Source organism: Amblyomma maculatum, chromosome 1 (genome assembly GCF_055883805.1).
Source record: "Amblyomma maculatum isolate TAMU_Amacu chromosome 1, ASM5588380v1, whole genome shotgun sequence".
Taxonomy (NCBI): Eukaryota; Metazoa; Arthropoda; class Arachnida; order Ixodida; family Ixodidae; genus Amblyomma; species Amblyomma maculatum.
In genome coordinates this window covers 36,792,864-36,813,164 of record NC_139344.1, presented here as the reverse complement: position 1 = coordinate 36,813,164, position 20,301 = coordinate 36,792,864, and the positions used below count along the sequence as shown (strand labels likewise).

Below are 20,301 nucleotides of genomic sequence, written 5' to 3'. Positions count from 1 at the left end.
CGTGTTTTTTCGCCCGTGACGTCACGCATCGCCCACGGATAGGTGCGTTGGATTTTGTTTTTTTAGTTAGTTACAGCAACAGAGCTACACGCGGAGAAGAGCATGACAGAGGTGCCGACCAATAGCTGGGAGTTCAATCTGCGCGGTGCAGAATGACATATGCGTCGGCACGGTTGCGTACTAGTCTTTCAAAAAACATCATTCCAGGTCCTCTTCCTTTTTCTCCCCCATTCCCGTATATTTCTGTCCGCACAACACAATCTCTTATGTCAAATTGTTGTGGGCAATACGGAGCAAGTTTTATTGCTTCGCGAAACCGAAGAGCGTGTTTCAATTGGCGACTTGGACTCAAATACCGAGTTCTGATTGGACCGCGACAGTACGGTCCCCAGATATCATGCTCCTTTGAGGATTGGGAGAGCGTTCCATGTCGTCGACTGGATTTCGCAATTAATTGGTGGTAGCGCAAGCACTGTTCTTCACATCGTTTCAGTGTTTTTACTACCGTATTTCAGCACATAGCCAGGATATATGAGGTACGCAGCAAGATAACTTGGCGCGTACTACTAAATCAGCAGCCGAGTGAATGAGTCTGATTGCCAATACCGATTAAGCCCGCTGCGCTCCATGCGGTGCGGGCTGCGTAGTATTATGTTTATTACATTTTTTCTGCCAAAACTTATTTCATGTCAATTCTCATTACTTCCATTCATCGCAGCATACGGGCAGTTTTTCTTAAGCATTCAGAAGTTAGCTTAGTATTGCTAGCTTTCGACTGCCCAATGTTTCATTACTCAATGAATGCTATTTACCTTTATTTTGATTTGAGCAAATCGGGAACCACAAATGGCCGAACGCTCATATGTTCAGAAATTTCTTACAAGTTCCTATAGTGGGGGGCACATCACAGGGCTAAAATCCGAAATGTCAGTGGCACAGCCCAACATTGAAGCGGCAGAAGAGCGGGGCGCACCCGTCGTGTTGTGAGAGAAACCCTATCAATTCGCGCCTGCTTCAAGGGCGGGTGCTTCCAAGCCTCAGCTGAACGACCGAAATACATGGATGAAACTTTTCCTTAAAGTTTCAGTTTCTCCCACATAGTGTCCGGGCTCCAGTCTCCATACGCAAATCCGGCCGGGAGCGAGCGGTCGAGCAGAACGGCTCTCGCATCGCAGTCCGAGCGCTCTAGCTCATCGCAACCTGCGCAAGCAACCTGCAGCAGCTGCGGCCAGGTTGCGTCGCTGGGTCCTTCTTGGCGATTCAGTAGACGTTCCCGCTAGAGCCGTGGCGGTGCGCGCTTTACTGCGTAAATCTTTGATTGTTCGTCGTCATAACGCGCCTGAAGATTACAACGGCCAAAGGGGGCACTTCATTAATTAGGGATTACGCGCCGCTGGTCGTTAGGGCGCGGCCGCTGATGGCGGCGCGTGGATCTGCATTCATCAACGCGGCCGACGCGGAGCCTAAGCCCCAAGCTCCGAGCGCATAGCGCGCATAGACTTCTGCGCCGTGCGCACAGGCACGGCGGGCGAGCCGGCACTACAAGAGCGTTATATAATAAAGCGCATTATCTTCTGTTTTTCTCTTTGCCCACACAGGTCTCGGAACTTGCAGAGGATTTCCGGAACCAGAGGATGGGCGGGAGCAAGAAGCGAAACGACGACGAGGTAAGGCCACCGGCCGCTTGTCGCGACGAGTTAACCAATTAGGCGCCTCGCCGTGAGCAGGGGCGAAGCTGATTAGGGCGTAAAGACGCGCAGGATGTGCCGTTAAGAGTTGAGAAAATTTTAAACAAGCCGCGAAACAATAATTAGATGACGTATACTGCGAAAGAGTCCACCAGTGTCCTTGCCACTGTCGCGGAGACGGCAACATTGACGCCCTACAGCTTAGTACCTCAAATTGCGTTCTCGTGCGGTCACCTTCGTTGCCTAGGGAACCGCAGCCTGAGATAAAAGCGCGCGCTTCGTGCTTCAGTCCTTCAGGGCATGTGGCTTAAACTCAAAATCTTGTGTGAGAGCCCCGTGTTCGGTGCTTAAATGCAGCTTGGGAACCCGGTTGCCCCGCGAATTCTGACGAAGACATCTCTCTTTCGACTCAAGCCCTGAAAATGCACCTTCCACTAGGCTTGCAGAGCCAGTGTTTTTGCTGTAGTACCCGACCTTTTTCGTCTCTGTTGAAGTGTTGAGAAACAGGAGCGTGTTGTGCGTGTGTGTTAAAATTGGCATACTTCAAGGCCTTCAAGGGAGCAGACGAAATTACTGAATCATCCCGGTCGATCGAGCTATTGAATGCACGCCGTCGCATGAAAAAAAAAAAAAAAAAAAAAAAGGAATAAAAAAAAAGGGGGGGGGGGGGGTAAGAAAATTGTCAGAAACACGAAAATGCTGCGAAGTTTTGTGAAGAGGCTCCATCGCACAAACGACGAGCAGTCACGTGACGAGGGCTGTTCTGGCGAGCTGGAAGAACATTGCGCACAGAAGCGAGGGGAACGTTGCACTGGCGTCAGAACGGCGAGAAAAGAAATGACCGGCGAGGCGCAGTCGGCGACTGACAGCGGCGCGCATCTGAGTTCGGACGGTTCGCGATCGCGCGATTTTAAGCCGCCGTCGACGCGGGCTGGTGGCCGAAGTTCAAGAACCGAAACCACGCGGCTATGCTATTTATTAATGCGGGCTATGTTGGGGCGAGACTGAAATGTGGACGCTGGCGGTTCAGATGTCCACAAAGTGCGACACATACGGCGCCTTTCCTGTAAACCATAGTAGGCTATGTAAAATAAATAATAATAATAATTAGTGATATGAAAGTAATTGATGACACTACTAATAATAATTAATGATAATTACTGACAGTGGGAAATAAACTTACAATAAAACTGAAATAAAACTTTGAAATGTTGCGACAGCGCTAATGCTTTCCATTCTCCCAATGCAGTTTCTGCAGTGGCCTAGCTCTAAAATTTTGACCTATTGACACACACTACCCTATCACCGTCACGCCTCCCGCTACGCGCATGTCAGGGGTGCACACTTGCTATATACGCGGGATTATTACGGAAACACTTGTTCCCCCGGTGACACCTCGACCGGCACACCCCCAACGAGAGCCCCATGCGGAATCCCTCAAGAGGGCTTTCCCGCATATCTTAGTTGACCTAAACGAGATCACGCTACAAGCATTGTGAAGGCGACGAGGCGAGTGACAGCCACTGGGTGTGAGCGTAATGTGAATCAAGCAAAAACTGCGCGCTTCCCCGCAGCGGTTGTTGGAAGCAGCTAGGTCGCGTCATCCTGTAAAACGCCAAATGCGAGAAAGCAAACTCGCGCCAACTTTACGCAATTTAGATTCAGCGCCAAGCATAGCAGCGCTCGAATGCGACAAGACTACGCGATAAGCGACAGGAAGAAAACGAAGAGGACGCCTTTGAACTGGTTTCCCCCTTGCACTTTAAACTCGACCTCTGGAAAAACTGCCCAGGGGGCCCGTTAATTTGCCACAGTCAGCTTAATTAAAGTCGGCAGTACATTCAAACCCGGATATATCGAACTCGACGAGGATCGCGAAATAATTCGATATACCGATAATTTGATATATAAAACATCCCAGCAGATGAGCTTCTCTGCAATCCAAAAGCGTGAATACAATGCTCGTGCGCCAGCGGCGCACATCCTGAAGCGAAGTGCTACTACTGGTGGCACACCGCTCGCCTCGAGTGGGCTGACCCGCGTGGTCGCACGTGTGGCAGCTCGCGCACGGCTTCAAAAAGGGGAGTGCTGGTCGCGTCCTTACCTGCCTGCTGTTCAATGGGTCAAATCGAAGCGTCGGAACTGGCTGCGCCGCTGCCGAGTATTCGGAAATCCTCGAATGCAATAACAAACCCCTTTGGTTTGTATTCGAAGTTTTGTATATTCGCGCGGCCCTAGAAATAAGTTATGTGATGATGTAAAAAATTAGTTGTGTTCTATACATAATTTTATATTTTTCAATGCTGGCTGACTAGAAACGAGAGCTGAGGTTGAAAACGCAAGCACGTGGTTCATTGTGCTGTTTAGACTTTTCTGTTTGGTGCCTAACCATCCAGCTTATATACACAGGTTTTAAGGTTGACCTAATGCGTACTGTGTGCCTCTTGCAGACAAAGCACCAGCAAGTGGATGCACTGGAATACTTTGAGGGTTCAGGCATGGAGCCTGCTGAAGATAGTGCTCCACATCCAGCTGGTAAGTTTATTATCCCGAGCTTGTTTGGAGTTACACTATTCTACTACAACACCCTTGACAAGGCCATTTCGCTGCTTAAAAGGCATGGTCCACTGACCATAACAAAGAGCTCCCAAACCTAAGGAACCACTTTTTTGAAGAAAACTTGTTTGAACAGTCTCATGCCTTTGAGATGTGCTCTCTTAACTTGCTTTTTGATACCTAAAACCTGTCAGAAGTATTACAGCTAGGATTTAATAGCAGCTTAATACCTTCAGGAGGCTGGCCATAACAAAAATTCTATTAAGAATGAAGTAAGGAAAGCAGCTGCTAACAGGTACCATATACTGCAGTAGTGCGTGTCACTACTTTCATTGTGATTATTAACTGTAGCTTAAAATTGGCTAGCTACAACTTGTTACGTAATGGTCTGAGTCCTGCGAATCAACTCTGGGTGTGAACACTGACCCTTAAAGGCAACTACATTAAAATTTTCTTTACCAAAGCTTTCATGGCAAGAACAGCATTTATATCACAGTATGAAATCACAAGGGATGATAACTTGCCTTTTAATCAATTCTTTGCCTTTTAGACCACCTGTCAGTGGTCTAGTAGACTTTTTTGGTAGTTGCCTAGTGGAAGCAGGGTGGTTATTATTAACCAAAATAACCAGTTGAATATATAATTAACTTACTGAATGCAAAGGATACTCAAAAGTTGCAACCAGAAAGCAGTGGAGTGTCTAAAAAACCTCAAATAAGTTCTTTCTAAAAGCTCCATTTTGAATGTCAATTCCACAGTCTGAAGAAAGTCCGCAGAACCTGAATGCGCATACATTCAAAGCTGTAGTGGTTCGGGCACCTTGGCAGCACATATGCCTTTATAGCAAATTTGGCTGCGTTTATCCAGAAGCACCATGGCAATGCGCTGCTGGACGCAGAATGCTCAAAATAGGTGCTCTTCTGTGGGCATTTCTATTTCTGCATTTCTATTTCTACTTCTCACTGAGGCTGTGAGAAAGTAAGCACTTAGACTAAGTAAAGCTGTCTTTTCAAAATGTTGCTATTCGGGGCTCCTTCTGACATTACAAAGCTCCCAAATCCATACTTTTCAAATATGCCCTGCATTCCAAAAGTTAATTACTAACTAGTTAGCTAGAATTATTTGAAGTAAAGAAACACTTGTGTTTGTGCTATGCACCTGCCAATTTGCAAGACATGTCATTCTTAAAGTTAAAAGTTACACAAGGCACTCTATATTGCTGGATAATAGCGATACAACCGAAGTCATCTTTTTTTCTTTCTTTCTTTTTTTTTTGTCTGATGAATTCATTTTGCTCAAACAGTTTTTTTTCTTATTCCTCAACAGACGCAGATGCAGAAGCCCCAAAGCACGAAGTTCGGCACCACCGGGACCTTTGGCAATTAGTCCACAGCTTGCAGAGAAGTGTCCAAACACTGTCCCACGATCAGTCCAAACTGGCCAAGGACATGAGCCGAATACGCCGCAATAACACTGAGCTCTCTGCGGCAATGGCTTCATTGCAAGGGGGTTCGAGCATTGCCTTCTCTACGCAAATTGATAGCCAGCTGCGTCAGCTAGAAGACCGAGTTTTGACTCAAAGTGAAAAAGTGCGGAACATTTCCAACTGCTTCCAGAGTGTTGACAAGGTTCACGCTTCAACTGTGGAGCTTTTCAGGGACCTGCGCTCACTCGAGAAAAAGGTGGACAGGGGTCTAACTGATCTGCGCAAAGAAGTCTCCAAGTGTGACTTTGACGTGGCCACTGCTTTATCGCTGGCCAAGGCCGTCCGACAGGATGAGCTCGCCAGACGAGAGTCCCTAGCCGGCCTTAAGAATGATGTACTCCAGGCAAAGAATGAACTGGATAAAACCCGCTACAAGATCCTCAGCTTGGAAGGAGCAGTCCTCAACACAACGGTGTCAAGTCGCAAAGTAGGCAGTGACTGGGTTGCCCAAGAGGTGAAGATTGCAAACCTCGAAGTTGGAAGCACGAGGCTTTCCAAAATGGTTGACCGCAACAGTCGTAAATTAGCGCAGCTTGCAAGGTCACTGGACAAGGCAGTTAACCGCGAGGTGCTTGACGAGTGGAAGAGAAGGCAAGAAGACTTGGCCAGCATCCTACACAACATGACTGAAGAGGTGCCCAGGATAAGGAAGAATATCACACGTCTCGAAGGAGAAGTGGAAAAGATTGAGGACGATTTGCCCCAAGGCAAGTGTTCATAAACAATACACTTCATTAGCAGCACAGTGTCCGTAGGCAATTTCATGCTGCTGTGTTTAGTCTGGTGCATGTTGATATCCTTGAAGACATTTGCAACCTTAGCACTGCCAGGCATGTGGGGTCATCACTATGTGTATGTCACTGCTACTTCTTGCAGCCGTTGCATATTCAAAATAACAAATTTTTGTCACTTATTGCAGCAGCATATAAAAATGTGCGGGGGCTAATTTTTTGTTCAGTGAACACTGGAAAATGAATCTACTTAATCCTATAAGCCAAATACTATCCTCAAATGCTATCAATACCATGTAAGTATCATTTTTCCACTTCAGGGGTCCAATTATTCCTGAAGGGTGCTCACAACCTTTGTAATCTTGAGTTACTTGTAAGGTCACTCACAATTCCCTGTTGCTTTTGGCAGGCTAGAATACAACCTTCATGAGCCAGCACATTCAGTTACACACGTGTGGCACAGCAAGGGCTTGGATTGAACAGATTTTTTTGTTGTTGACAAATGGTTGCCAAGCTGTTTGGCTGACTAGAGAATTTAAACCGACTGAGTTTGTATGAAAGGTAGTCCATCGAACTCACATTAGCTCAGTGTACACAAGCTAAAAAAATTATGTTGAATTCTGGCTAGTTCTAAACAAGTTTGTCTTTTTTTTTCTCTTTTGCAGATTGTGCATCCAACATCAGTCATACTGCAAGCAGCCAGCGCAGTGGAGTGCGACTTATCCACCCGCGTGGAGCAGAGAAAGCCCGGCAGGTCTTCTGCGACATGGAGACAGACGGTGGTGGCTGGACGGTGGTGCAGCGCCGCCGTGATGGTTCCGAGGATTTTTATCGCAACTGGGATGCCTATAAGCAAGGTTTTGGTGACGTGTCTGGAGAACACTGGCTAGGCAATGATGCGTTACACGAAATCACCTCTTCGGGAAACTACTCGCTTCGTATCGACCTATGGGATGTGGCTGGAAATTACAAGTTTGTCGAATATGATCACGTTGCAGTTGGCTCAGAAGCTCAAAGGTACCGACTGGAAGTACTGGGTTACCGCGGAAATGCCAGCAATGCCCTCGAGTATCATTCAGGTATGGCGTTCAGCACAGCCGACAGAGATAACGATTTCAGCAGCACTCACTGCGCTGTGTACTACTCTTCAGGTTGGTGGTACAACCATTGCCAGTATGTCAACATTAACGGTAAATACAATGTTGGGTTAACTTGGTATGACATGGATGCCCTTGAATGGGTGCAACTGTCCAGGGTGGAGATGAAACTGAGACCCGCCACAAGAAGGAAGAAGCGAAGGTGGACAAAGGCCAGAGCTGCCTGAATGAGTTATGACTGGTACTCTTCTTTGAACTCTGCCAAAAAAAGGCGCTTTAGTTAATTTATATAAAAACAAAAGTGTGTTGTAGATGTGCTGCAATGTTAGCTGTGTGGTTGTGTGCGGAAGAACTATGCATGCTATGCATGCAGTGCACAGCGAGAGACCAGCAATTCGCCAGTGCCATAAAGGACAAGTTGTTCCTGTGGGCAACACATGCTGCAGCGTCAGAGAACCTGTCTACATAACAGCGTGCCGACACTCAAGGGACCAATAGATGAGTGATGTGAAGGTACACTGTTTACATCACAGACACCACTGGGAATGTCCTTCCTAGTGCTTAGGGACTGCCTTCTAGGATGTCAAGCCTGTCGGAGGGGCTTCCAGCCACTATTCGACGAAGGCACACATCACCGCTGCGTGGCCGGAATGTGAATCAGCGCATCTGAAGGCATTTCATCGTGAAAACAAGGACAAACTCTCTGCCAGCTAGCTGATGATGAGAATTTCATGTGTAACTAGTGCTGTGTCCGCCTACATCTTCCTTTCTTGTTTCAAAGTGAGCTTCAGCGTATGACTTCAGCCTCTCTGGAAAGCAGCCTAAGCTTTTTCTGTGCTTCTGGTCAAGTCAGCTGCAATGGACAGACCAAAGCTGTCACATGTCAGTCAAAGCATGTGCAGTATATAGTCTGCCACAACACCCACCTCCCAGTGTCTGCCCGTGATATTAGGGCAATCCTGCCAGTGTGCTGTTTGTTTGCATTTCTTGTTGTGAGATATGTTTGATGTGGGCATTCAAGGGCATTTGAAGGCGCTGCAGCAAAATCAGTAATCTCCATTGGAAACCTAACGTGAACGTCTTAATGCCAGCTCTCGTGTACGAGATGGCAGTATTTGTAAATAAATAACAGCTTCCCGTAATATTGGACAGTAGAGAAGTGGAACTAAGTCGTAACCTTCGATTACCTCGGCACAGAATATAAAACAAGCTAGACTAAGCGTAAAAAGCAACTCCTGCATTATTTCCATCATTACAAACAATCGTTTATGAATAATAAGAGTGTTGCCACTGTACCCAGTAAACACCCAAGTAGCAGCACAATCAAATGCCCTTTCCTGTGTTTCTCTCAGAGAGAAAACTGTGCTATGGATTTTACTGTAGAAGGTGAACAACATTCATAAAAGTAGTAGAAGTGTGTTAATACATCAGTGTAGACATAGAAGACACTTCCTGCCTCCTGGTGAGAAATGACACAGTTATAATGAGTTTGTCACTGTTCGTAACACTCAGAAGTGAAAGCCAAGGGTATCTGTATTCAGTTGAACCCGCTGATAATAATTCAATGTGCACTCACACAATCAAAGTACTATAAGCTTTCCAGTGTTTCGCACTTGTGGTAGAAAAGCCGCTACTTTATTTTCTCGTTACATCACTATAGAAACAGGTTGAGTTGACTATATTGCTGTTGAAGAATGGGTCATCTCCGATTCTACCACATTCTTGGGGATGTTAAAAGCAGTATTTGCACTGATCACTATGTTGTCAATTACTGTTCTGCGCATTTTAGCTGCAAAAAGAACCCAGTAAAATGGTGGCTAGTGATCACCAAGATCATTGCATAGACTAGAAAATATGCTTCTAGTAATATAAAGCATATAAAGGTATATTCAAGGAAGAATAATGAGAAGAGAACATTAATGAAGAGAAAAAATAAATGGACAAAAAAAAGAGAAAGAAAAAAAAACTCTAAAGTTCCATATTTGAAGGCTATATACATATATAATGGCTAACTAAAAAAAAAAAAAAAAAAAAAAAAGCCTGCAAAGAGGAGAAAACAGTAGCTGTGCAAACATGCTTAGTGCTGAGTCAAAATAATTTTGAATGATATGAAAGCATTTTTATGTTTCGAGTCCTTTGCACTTAAGAAGTGGCTACATGTCTGCTGTAATTGAAGAAAGCTGGGACAGGAAAGCTGGGTAGCAGGCTGAAGTTTACAGTTAAGCTTTTCCTTTTCATAGGCAAGTGCCTCTAGAGGAAAAAATTGCTGAGTTAGGTAAGAACACTCTTGAAAAAAAGGAAAAAATGTTTACTATGAAGGGCATTGGATTTCAATACTGATATACAAGACCTATGATGAAGCCTAACAGCAAACCTGAAACCGTGGAGGAAGAAAACAATGGGTGATCATCACACAAAGCCTAGTCACAAACACAAACAGGAGAATTTCAGCCTAGCACATTGTGCACAATATCTAGGAAACAACTGAGCACACATCTGCTGAAATCGCAATCACAGGAAGCACGTGGAAGGAGTCCAAATGCCGTCTGTGTAACTGCGCCGTGTGTGTCCAATGGCAGCAATAGCAAAGGAAATGGGCTCAATAATAAAAGGTGGCTGACCGTGCTCACCCCCATTGTTTTCTTCTGTACACTTCCAAATGTCTTATGTTCAGTAATCAACTCCATTTCAATGCCTGACGAGCAAAAAAAAAAAAAAAACACAACTAGTGATTGTAGTTAAAACAAGAAAGAAGGACCTAACCCAAATTGCGCAGAAAAAGTAAAGCCAAGTATCTTCTAATGATAAGAGCACCAACACTCTCAGCCACTGCCCTTGATGTTCACAGGAAGCAGGCCTGCACAGCATTCACAGTGCAAGTCGCGTTAAGTCACATTTAACACTCGAGTCATGTATAACACAACACATGTTCCTCACACGTCCCGGACAAGCCATCAGCTAGTCAAGAAAGCAAGCTGTGTGATGTGCCGACATGGCAAAACCTCCCTGTGTGTTTTCAAAGTGCTTTTTTCATTCAATATGGCTGCAAATATAAGCTGAAACAGGCGTCAAAATGAGTACAAGCGGAGACTGTACGCTGCAGGAGCTATACCCATGTTCATGATAACCCACTGATCGTGTTAACTTTAGGAAAAATGCCCCACATTAGTGAAAAAGGAAATAGAACAGGAATGTATTTGGAAAATGGTGCACAGTTTTCACGGTGAATCATGTGGTGACAATTGCAGTGTGTGGCTACAATGAGATGTGGTTCATAGATAGATGTCGAAAATATCAGTTCCAGCAATGCATTGTTGGTATCGGCAAATAGCTTTTGGGTAACAGTGCATCCTGTGGCATTTTTTTCTTTTTTTTTATATATATTTTAGATCTCATACAAATGCATCATTTCCTCAACACAATGTAGAGGAATTTGTTATGTGTTGCTTATTTATTTAGGCCTTTGTTATCCTTTATATTTGTTGCAATTGCATTTCCTGAGCAGAGGTTTTGCTGTAAGTAGTGTACAATATATATACACTTGCCATTTCAGTTGTCATGTTTGAGATAAAGAAAGTGTATTGCTGGGTGCAAGATGTTTTAATTAATATAAGTGAGGCCTAGCTTTAGAAGATTATAAGAAAAAAAAAAAACCTCGAAGGTATTTTTTCTCGTAAGGCTTTTGTACAGGTACAGTCCTGTTTGGCAGCTGTCTTAGAGACTGGTGTAGAGGAAATGGGCCTAGGTATGCTGCTTCAGTTGTGTTTCGTCTTGTACATAGATACAATAAATATGAATTTAAACAGCTGAGTACTGTGTCCGTGTGTATGTCTCTTGCTTGTTCATTTTAGTACAGTAAATTGCAAGACGTGGCACATATGATACATGATGCAAGTGCAACCAGCCATTAAGAAACAAACTTATTTTCAACTTTCTTTAACAAACTTACCAAGGAACACAGCGCATTTCACGAACAGTGATGATCCAATGAAATGACGCGTTGGAATGTAATGGGATCCACATGTGGTTTGATTCACTGCGTTCTACAGAACTAGCTTCAAGGAGATTTTTTTCTAAGTATAAAGCAATATGTAAGCCTTTTCAGCTGAAGTAGAACTCGAGCCGTCACTATTCTGCTATACGTCACTCACTTCTCTGTTGTTAGAGGCAGGGAGTTGTGGGATTACTGCACATTCTAAGTATTTTTAAGGCACTGTCACTGAGCACTGCAGTTCTCTAGTTCAAACTGAGAAAGCAAGCAGGGAGTCAAAGTGGCTGTGATGCAGGTCGGCCGTGGGACTGAGTAGACGAAGCCGGGTGACCGTGCCATTTGTGCTAGCTACCCGGCAGTGTGAGGTATACTACTAGCACTTGAGCTGCATTCTATGATCAGCGCCACAGCAACAAGCTAAAGAGTCAGGGGGTCCAAACTTCAACAGCTACAGCATGCACACTGTTCATTACGGCCATTTCAGCCTACAAAAATGTCTGTACGGGATAGCACCAACAGCACAGCTAATATAACAAGCCGCAGGACAACAGGATAAAAATACTGGAGGCTGAGCAAACTTGTCCCTCACATTTTCCCAAGATTACCTGCACAAGTCAAACTGGACTAACTGACATATCTGTTTGAAATTTCTTTAGGAGCAAAACCACCCTGCGGCAAAGACTGACAATGCAAAGACTTTGGAGATATCCAGGGAAGTCAATGTACCTAAGGACCAATGGTAAGAATGCAAAAGTATCAGAGGATGGTTAAGCAAAAAAACATGGCCAAGAGGAACATACTGGAAATAACACTTGCATAGCTAGCCTCAGAATCTGTCAACCTATTCAGGGCTCGATCAGTAACATCAATCAGTGCGTGCAAGTGTTCAGGTGACCAATGGGCCAATATGCAGCCTTGTGGGGAAGTAAAGCCTTGGTCAAATGTTCTCGGGTAAAAGGGCTGTTGAGTTGCGACCCTTGACCCTTCAAAGCTCAGGAGAGATGAGACAAAGCACCCTGTACTCTCTGGAGGTCTCAAGCCTCAGTTGTGCCACAAGTCGTAGGCTACATGGTTTGTCAGCAACTCTGTATGATATAACATTTGATCCAAGCTTTACATGGACTGTTTTTGCTAGTCCTTGAGAACAATACCATGAGCAAGCCTGAAGGGGGCTCGCAAGCCCGGCAGTCGGTGCTTCTGTAAGTTATTAGTATTCAGCATGTGTACTGTATTGATACTGCTCAACCCAAGATATGGTTTCAACAAAAAGACAAATCACAAAAAGCTTCATCAAACTACAGATTTTAATTCACCAGTAGTTCTCGGCGTGCACAGCAGCATCTGGACCCTGTACCTGTGCACAAATTTCAATTCCTTGAGCTCCATTTTACTTGCACAGCAGTTCAAGGCGGCTAAGCAGGAGACAACCCATATCAGGAACATAAACAAGGCAGCTAGCTGAGATAACCATCGTCCTGAACTTCTGCCAGAAGATCAGCTGCAAGCTGAGCAGCATCAGAAGATGCCACTAACCACTGTAATGATGAATGTAGTTTCACTGGTAGCTTTGGGGAAGCCCGTAGGCTAGGCTGCCTTGATGTTCGACACTAGTACCGAGCCTTGCATAACAGCATTTTATCAGTGTTCAACCTTTCCATCTGTGCCCAGATACAGGACTACATAACCGGTCTTCCTTCGTGACGTTAATCAACCACCTCAAGCCCACAGTGAATCCATGGTAGAGGTGGCAACACATACGCTCCACGCTTACCACTGCCTGGGCACTAGCACGTAGCACATACCTCTGGCCAGTAACACTGATTCCATGGTCACATACTAGTTCGACTTTTTTAACTACCTATTCAAATCTTTGCACAGTGCTATACATACAACTTTTTATGTGCCATACTGTGGGCATTCTGTTGAAGAGGGATGTGTCTGTATACTGAATGGCTCTTGACTGTTCTTTCATGGCTAGCTGCAGCACTTTCTTCAGGCCCTTAAAGTTAGCTTAATCACTTGGGAACTAGTAAGGTGGGTATGCAAGCCAAATCCTTTCTGCCTCACTAAATGCACCTAAGCTACAGTTAGTAGAAAAATTCATAACTGATATAACTGACACCCTTAGACTCTGGAAAAAAGTAATGCACCAACGATTACAATACTCGGTAAAGCACAATTTGAGCACAGCTCTTTACGTGTTTTCATTTTTGCGCGACACTGAGGCAAATAGTAATTTTAGAGAGTCATGTAGGTATGTACAACTACGGAGCACATTTTATTTTCCACTCATACTCATCCTTCAAGTTACATTCCTTTTCCAGTCCTTGACTGTGATGAAGGAAGCCTTGTGGTAAGAGAAATGGAGGGTTTATGCTCTACTAGCTGAAAGAGGAGGTCTACACAAATTTGTTTCGCAGGTCATCACAGCAGTGGGAAGAGTTATGAGAGAGAGGAATAGGATTTTTTTTTGGTGCATTAAGTGGTACGAAGTTCATGTTTGTCTTTATATCTAGGTTAAAGTCCCCCATTACCAAACATTGATGTGGACCTGTGTATGATCAATGCCCGACACAAAAAGTGCGCGACACCTTTGGTGAGCGCAGTAGCAGGTGAGAAGTAGACAGCCATTACCACAAAGTCGGCGTTTAACTTTGAAACGGTGCCATCAACCAAACTGTTCGAGACGTCACTGTTCCATATAACAATGGAAGGTTGCCCAAGGCAAAGCAGGTTTGCTGCTTAAAGACATATCCTCCTATTGAACCGTGACTGCTAAACTGCCCTTCCTAGCCTCTGCAGGGCCTTAGGAGACAATGTACATCAATGCATCACTTTTTTTTTCTTCTTTTACTTATGCAGTAAGCCTTTCCTCTTAGTTGTAATAATTTCATACAGACTTTGCAGGAACATTACTAGGCCCTGTGAGGCTATTCAGGATTAGTTCAGCATGCTTCAATTACAATGTCATAGGAGCCCTTTTGACATCTATGAAAATGATAGCAGAGATCAGCCCGACCATAAGAGAGGGGCCACAGTCTTTTACTCAAGTTTGCAAGGGGCTTGCAAACTAAGCAGAAGCGTTTGATTAAGACTACTGACAGTGGCAGTTTTATATTATACAATGCATGTTCATTCAAAATGTCTAAAACTGCTTAAAGACCCTTACAGCGGTGTTCTTTAGGATGAACAGCTGCTCACTGCAGCATAAGGGTGCAGTGAAGTAGTCTAAAAGAAAAAAGAAGTCTGGGACAGGCTGCGTGTCGCAAAATTACAACCAGGGCTAGTAGTAAAGAATTTAAATTTAACCCCACCTCGCTGGCATTTCTTTCACCTTTTGCAGTGACTCCACGTTTGTCAAGCTCTGCTGGGTTTCATAGGTCAACGCACACACAAGTATGGAGTAATGCTGTAAAATTTTAGTCCTGGAACGAAATTGAGCTCAAGACAGATGCGGTAAACCTCTTCAAGTACATATTATATAAAAGTTGGGGTTTAAACTCCTAAACGTACTGCACCCCTTTTACACATACTCCACACATGCCTAAAGAGTGCATGTGCAGTGGAAAAGTTCAGACAGAAGCAGCCATTTGCAAACTTGGCTTTATTTTTTGCTCAACCTAAATACAGGAACCAGTCACGTACAAAGGCAGAAAGACTGTCAAGAAACAAGATTGCTTACGACAGAGCACTGTCCACAAGCAAGGAACTGTCACAGAAAGCACATTTTTCTCATTCATGACTCTACAGAGCTACCCAAGTGTCTCTCCTCAGGGCATGCAGCGTCATGCAAGCTGATGAACATACAGCGGGGGGAAAAAAAAAAAAATGCAGGAGCTAAATACGCCTAAAGTGGTGCACGGCCATGAAAACGGCTGTGTGGTGTGAGGACAGGTACCTACCTCAAAGGGGACGGAGTCGAAAAAGATGGCGAGGAACCAGTTCAAGGTGACAGTGCAGAGCTCAATGTCGAGTTGCGCCAGGTGTCGGTGAAGCCTAGGCAGCTTGTCACGAAGTAGGGTCTTGAGAACTTCCTGGTCTGCCTGAGCCCCAACGAGGCTGTGGTCAAAGTAGTGGGCCGTGAAGTAGCGCTCCGTGATGCCCACAAGGCACCTGCGACATGAAGCCTTCTCGATTGCTTGGTCGTCCTCTGGTTGCTCGCACATGTATATGTGGCTTTGAGCCAAGTGTAGTATTGAAGTAGTAGGTTACCATGCTGCCGAATGTTTATTATATTTAAAAATTTTTATCTTCAAACTTTTTCTTTGTGTCTACCTTGTCAAGGGCAGTTTCAAAGGCCGCCCAATTGTGTCAAGCAATTGAAAAAAAAAATTTTAAAATTGCGTTGCACAATGAAATGAACTCAAAGGTCAAGAGTCATAACTCTCATTTGCAGCAAATGAAATGGCTTGGTATTAATGCAGGTACAGTACCGGCCATAATAATATGGAGCACACCTCGGAGTTAAAAACTTCTGTCAGACGTGTAACTTATCAAGCGTTAGGAAGTAGAATCTGCATATGCTAGGACATGCCGCCAGTATCCTCGCACATGGGCCCAGGCATCCACCACTGCTTCTCTACAAAACAGTTAAAAAAACTGTTTCTAAATATGTTCGTTCACTGCAATCCTTAAAGCGCAGAAAAAAGCATACCAAGTATAATTTACATGTTTTCATGTTGCCGCGAACCCTTCAAATCTCTATTTGTTGTTTTTTTAACAGCTACCGGCATGCGGCCTTATCACTGTGATTGTAGGGCATGGATTGATTATGCACTCTTTGTTTCTTCATGCGCGTTGCCGCGAGACATGGCTTTATCATTTCCTTGGTTGCAGAAGCTGCTTCGCAATGCATCTTGCAGAATTCCAGCCACATGCGTGAGTTTCCACAATGTTTCAGGTTGTGCTAGTGACAGTTTGCGGTTTTATCTCGATGTTTCTTCGCCACCTTTAAAGAGACACTAAAGACACCCAAATATGCTATCTAAATCTAATAGGCGACATTTGGTGACACTGTTGCCGCATATCCGGCAGCAAAAAAATCGAATTATTGCTGAGACATTGCGATAAGAAGCTTAGGTTTTTTTTTGTTCCTGCCGATCAAATTCAAACTGTTTTCTCCTACTACGTAGTAGGGTAGGACGATGCACACTATGATGCAAGAGGAGACTCCATGATTGCTGGCGTGTGAGGAGCAGAAAATACTTTGCAGGTGCGTTCGTATTTCAGGCGCCACAGGTCCAAAACAGAACTATCCGAGCAAGCACGAAGTGCCTGAGCCAGCACATAACCGAAACTGAAGTGGACGCCTGTAGCGCCACCAAGTATATTTTTATGTTTGCCTTGCAACATTTATGTTGTCTTTTCGGCGTCGTTTACATGTGATAAAGGCATGTTATCATATTCGAGACAAAACCGACTACCGCATTCAAACGGTCAATGTAATTCGCATTCGTCAGCCTCCAGGATCCCTTGCACGTCACGTGATTTGTAGTTGCGAGCCTCGGCCGTTTCGGCTGTGGCGGCGATACCTGTATTCCTGTTCTTCCTCTTTACTACCCTATAACCGCTCTGATTTCAGTAAGAGTGGCTTTTTTTGTAACCAAGAACTGGCATTCTATCGATGCAAGTCCATTTCATTTTTCTTTTTAGTATCCCTTTAAATCTAGTGCTAACGAGTGAAATGGGCATTCTCTGTTTGACGACCAGCGAGCACGTTTGCTGCTATCATCGCCGCCGGATTGCTCAGTTCTTTTGTGTGTTCCAATAAAGAGTTCATTCCAGTGGTACACTGTCTGTTGGATTGTCACCTACGACAGGCATGGTCACCACCAAGTGACAATATATACAAACTGAAGAATGCCCTCATAATCAAGAACACCTGAAATTCAAGTTCTGAGAAAACAAAAATAAATTTTACAATAAGCCTACTGGTCTGTATGCAAAGTTTCAGTACCCGCAAAGTTGATAAGCTGGGTTCCTCCTTAGCCTTCACTGGTTTGCCTTTTCCTCCTTTCACGCCTCTCTTTTATTTATTAAACTTGTTTCTTCACACACTGACAGTCTCTTCTCATGCAATGTGGTTCTGAAGCTAACAGGATCACCTGTGGCCTGCCTTTCCACATCAACGTTAAGGATCGAGAGGGCATAGGCCATGGCAAAGACTTTCATCAACTGAACTGTAGCTACGGCAGTTAAAGAGACCTATAACGTTTGTAAAAAAGAGCAGCGGGACACAATTCTTCATGCAACAGACTTCTCAATATCAGAGAATTGTTAATGTATCAAAAACAAAAATTAATCTTTTTTTTTTTTTAAAGGTAGCAAATGCATAAAAGTTATTCCGAATTATGAATACCAAACAGTTTCATCATTACCTGCCCTATGAACGTTTTATACTGCAGCGAATGACTGCAAAAGGGACCTATAGGCTAAGTGGCAGTAAAGCATAATGCCTGTGTTTGTAATGTTTGCGAAGCAAGTTTTAATTGCTAAAAAAGTTGTCAAAGAACAGGTTACACCTTTCGGTTAGTATTGCAAGAGTTCATTCATTCGTATTTAAATTTTACTACAAAAGCTTTCAAGATTTAAAAAAGGGCAGATTGCTTGACATGAAGCCGTTTTCACCAAAATAAATATAATTTAGCTTATAAGCCCTATTATACTGTATTTTCGCAATTATAAGCAATCCCCCCCCCCCCCCTTTCTTTTTCTGATTCTAAGCACTCGCCCCTAACTTCGCAAAAATATTTTGAAAAAAAAAAAAAAAAAAAAAAAAAAAAAAAAAAAAAAGTTTGCATGTGAATTTAAGCGCCCCATTAATTTGCGAGGAAGAGTGAGTAGAGAAGGCTCACTCAGTTGAGCCGGAACTGCCGGAGATCGTAGGTATTGCGGTGGGTCCACGGCGGGATCTTCAGCCTTTTGCTCCTTCTATTGATACATTCCGACACTACAAGACAGCTCGCGGCACCTGATGGCAAAAGGCGGCCGAAAGTGACCCCGATTACTCTATCAGCATGTTGTCATGTGGACCTGGATTCGGTGGCTATTCGGCGGATCTCGGCAGGTTTCGCTGGCATCACAAGCCCGCGTTGCTTTGTTTGACATCCATAAGAAAAGTCAGAATAAGTTTGAAGAGGGCTCTCATGGCTTGGACTTTAGGTGCGCTGCAATCGTGCTTGCTTGCGGAAGGCGTTTGCCAAATAAATTGTTATTTCTCGTGCCTGCCTCGTCAAGATATCGACCGCTTACTTTGGGTCTCGTGATCGTGAAAAAAGGGGATGCCTAGAATCGAGTAAATATGGCATATATATATGAGTTTGCTAGAACTAGCCTTCTATTGTAGACTGCAGAATCACACCAACAATGCTGAAAAAATAGTACCCGATATGCAGTCTTGTTAACATGAAAGCTGCATGCAATAAATCTGTTACTGACATTCAGCAGATAAAACCACAGAAATTGTAGCAGTGATAAACACTGCTATTTCCAACTTGTTTCAACCCCGTAAACAGAATTTTGGCCCCAAAATAAAAGATAAGCCTGCAATGTGCTTCAGGCATTACATTTTTACTCTTATTACATGTAAAAGACACCATTGAGTCTTAAAATAGCAACTTCACCATTTTTATTGCAATTTTTCCTTTTACCTGTCTTGTAGTATCAGTGTCACAACACTGCTTGCTAACCAACAGTTTGTAACAATCGTATACGTAGGTTCAGCAAGCTTTTAAGAAAGATACACCTAGAACGTGCAGTGGAACGTACCAAAAGGCATCTTCAGGCTCCATGAAGAGAAGACACATTCCGACCAAGAAGTTCATCCCCTGGCAATACCCAAGGCTGGGGTTATGCAGACAAATTGCCTGCAGCACTTCTTGCAACTTGCGGATCTGGAAACAGGAGAGGAAAAAATATGCACTGACAGCTTGTATGCATGAGTTGTACAGCAAATACCACAGCTAAAATTACCTGCTTCTGTTATAATACGCAAAACACATATTTTAGTGTGATGTTTCAGTTTCACTACAAGTACTAAAATTTGCTGATAAGCATGTGCTGAATCGTACTAATTGTTCAAAGAATATGTTTAAAGAATGTCCATAGAGATTAGAATGCACAAACTTTTTATTGCAGGGCTATGGCCGTTGCCCTAACATTGGCCTCAAAAACACAGGAATCGTGAATTCAGGTTACTCTTTGCCTGAAAATGCCTTTGCCGTCCTGCGCATTCGAACAAGAACTCCTTAGTAGAAAGCGCACACAATGAATGTTTGTGTACTTTAAAGTAGTATGCCAATCACACCAGGCGTACACTGAACAAAAATTATGGGGGACACTTAAGCTTCGCCTTTAAGGGTATGATGCAATATCGTAGGCTACCAGCCCACATATAAAGCCCTGCTCTAACTAAGCCGTATGAACATGCCTGCGTGGCATATAGGGGTAATGTGAATACAAGGGTCTTGGTAGGCTGATTCTGATGTCACCCTTTCATGTGAAAGGTGAGCTCCGAGTTGGCAGCTCCTGACAAATGTAATGTCAGGCAACCCTACGTCCAGTTAGTGCTCGGCCATGTCAGTTGCCAGCTACTGCCTCCCAGCGTCATGCTTATGATTTTTCGCTCACAACAACAACGCCGGCGGATAGCCACCGACGTCGGATTTTCGGGCCCTTTTAACACTATTACTTTCCAACAGTAAGGGTCAGATGAAACGGAAGATCTATACGTGAAAATATCATGCAGGTTAAG

At 44.1% G+C, this 20,301-nt stretch overlaps 2 protein-coding genes across 3 annotated transcripts in view; one reads left to right on the top strand and one right to left on the bottom strand.

Moving 5' to 3' along the window:
• LOC146202140 (uncharacterized) overlaps nt 1–11,245 on the top strand; it is a 58,914-nt gene extending 47,669 nt beyond the window's left edge. Inside the window, exons 2-5 of the mRNA XM_084587974.1 lie at nt 1,599–1,667; nt 4,139–4,223; nt 5,571–6,437; nt 7,127–11,245. Coding sequence (XP_084444100.1) covers nt 1,599–1,667; nt 4,139–4,223; nt 5,571–6,437; nt 7,127–7,785 — 1,680 coding nt within the window. The 3' untranslated portion in view covers nt 7,786–11,245. The remainder of the gene's footprint in view (nt 1–1,598; nt 1,668–4,138; nt 4,224–5,570; nt 6,438–7,126) is intronic.
• The window catches only part of LOC146202134 (uncharacterized), a 711,309-nt gene that overhangs the window by 390,900 nt on the left and 300,108 nt on the right, over nt 1–20,301 (bottom strand). For both annotated transcript variants that reach the window (XM_084587972.1, XM_084587973.1), the window contains 2 exons: nt 19,317–19,441; nt 15,452–15,662 (listed from right to left, as the gene is read on the bottom strand). In XM_084587972.1, coding sequence (XP_084444098.1) covers nt 15,452–15,662; nt 19,317–19,441 — 336 coding nt within the window. The remainder of the gene's footprint in view (nt 1–15,451; nt 15,663–19,316; nt 19,442–20,301) is intronic.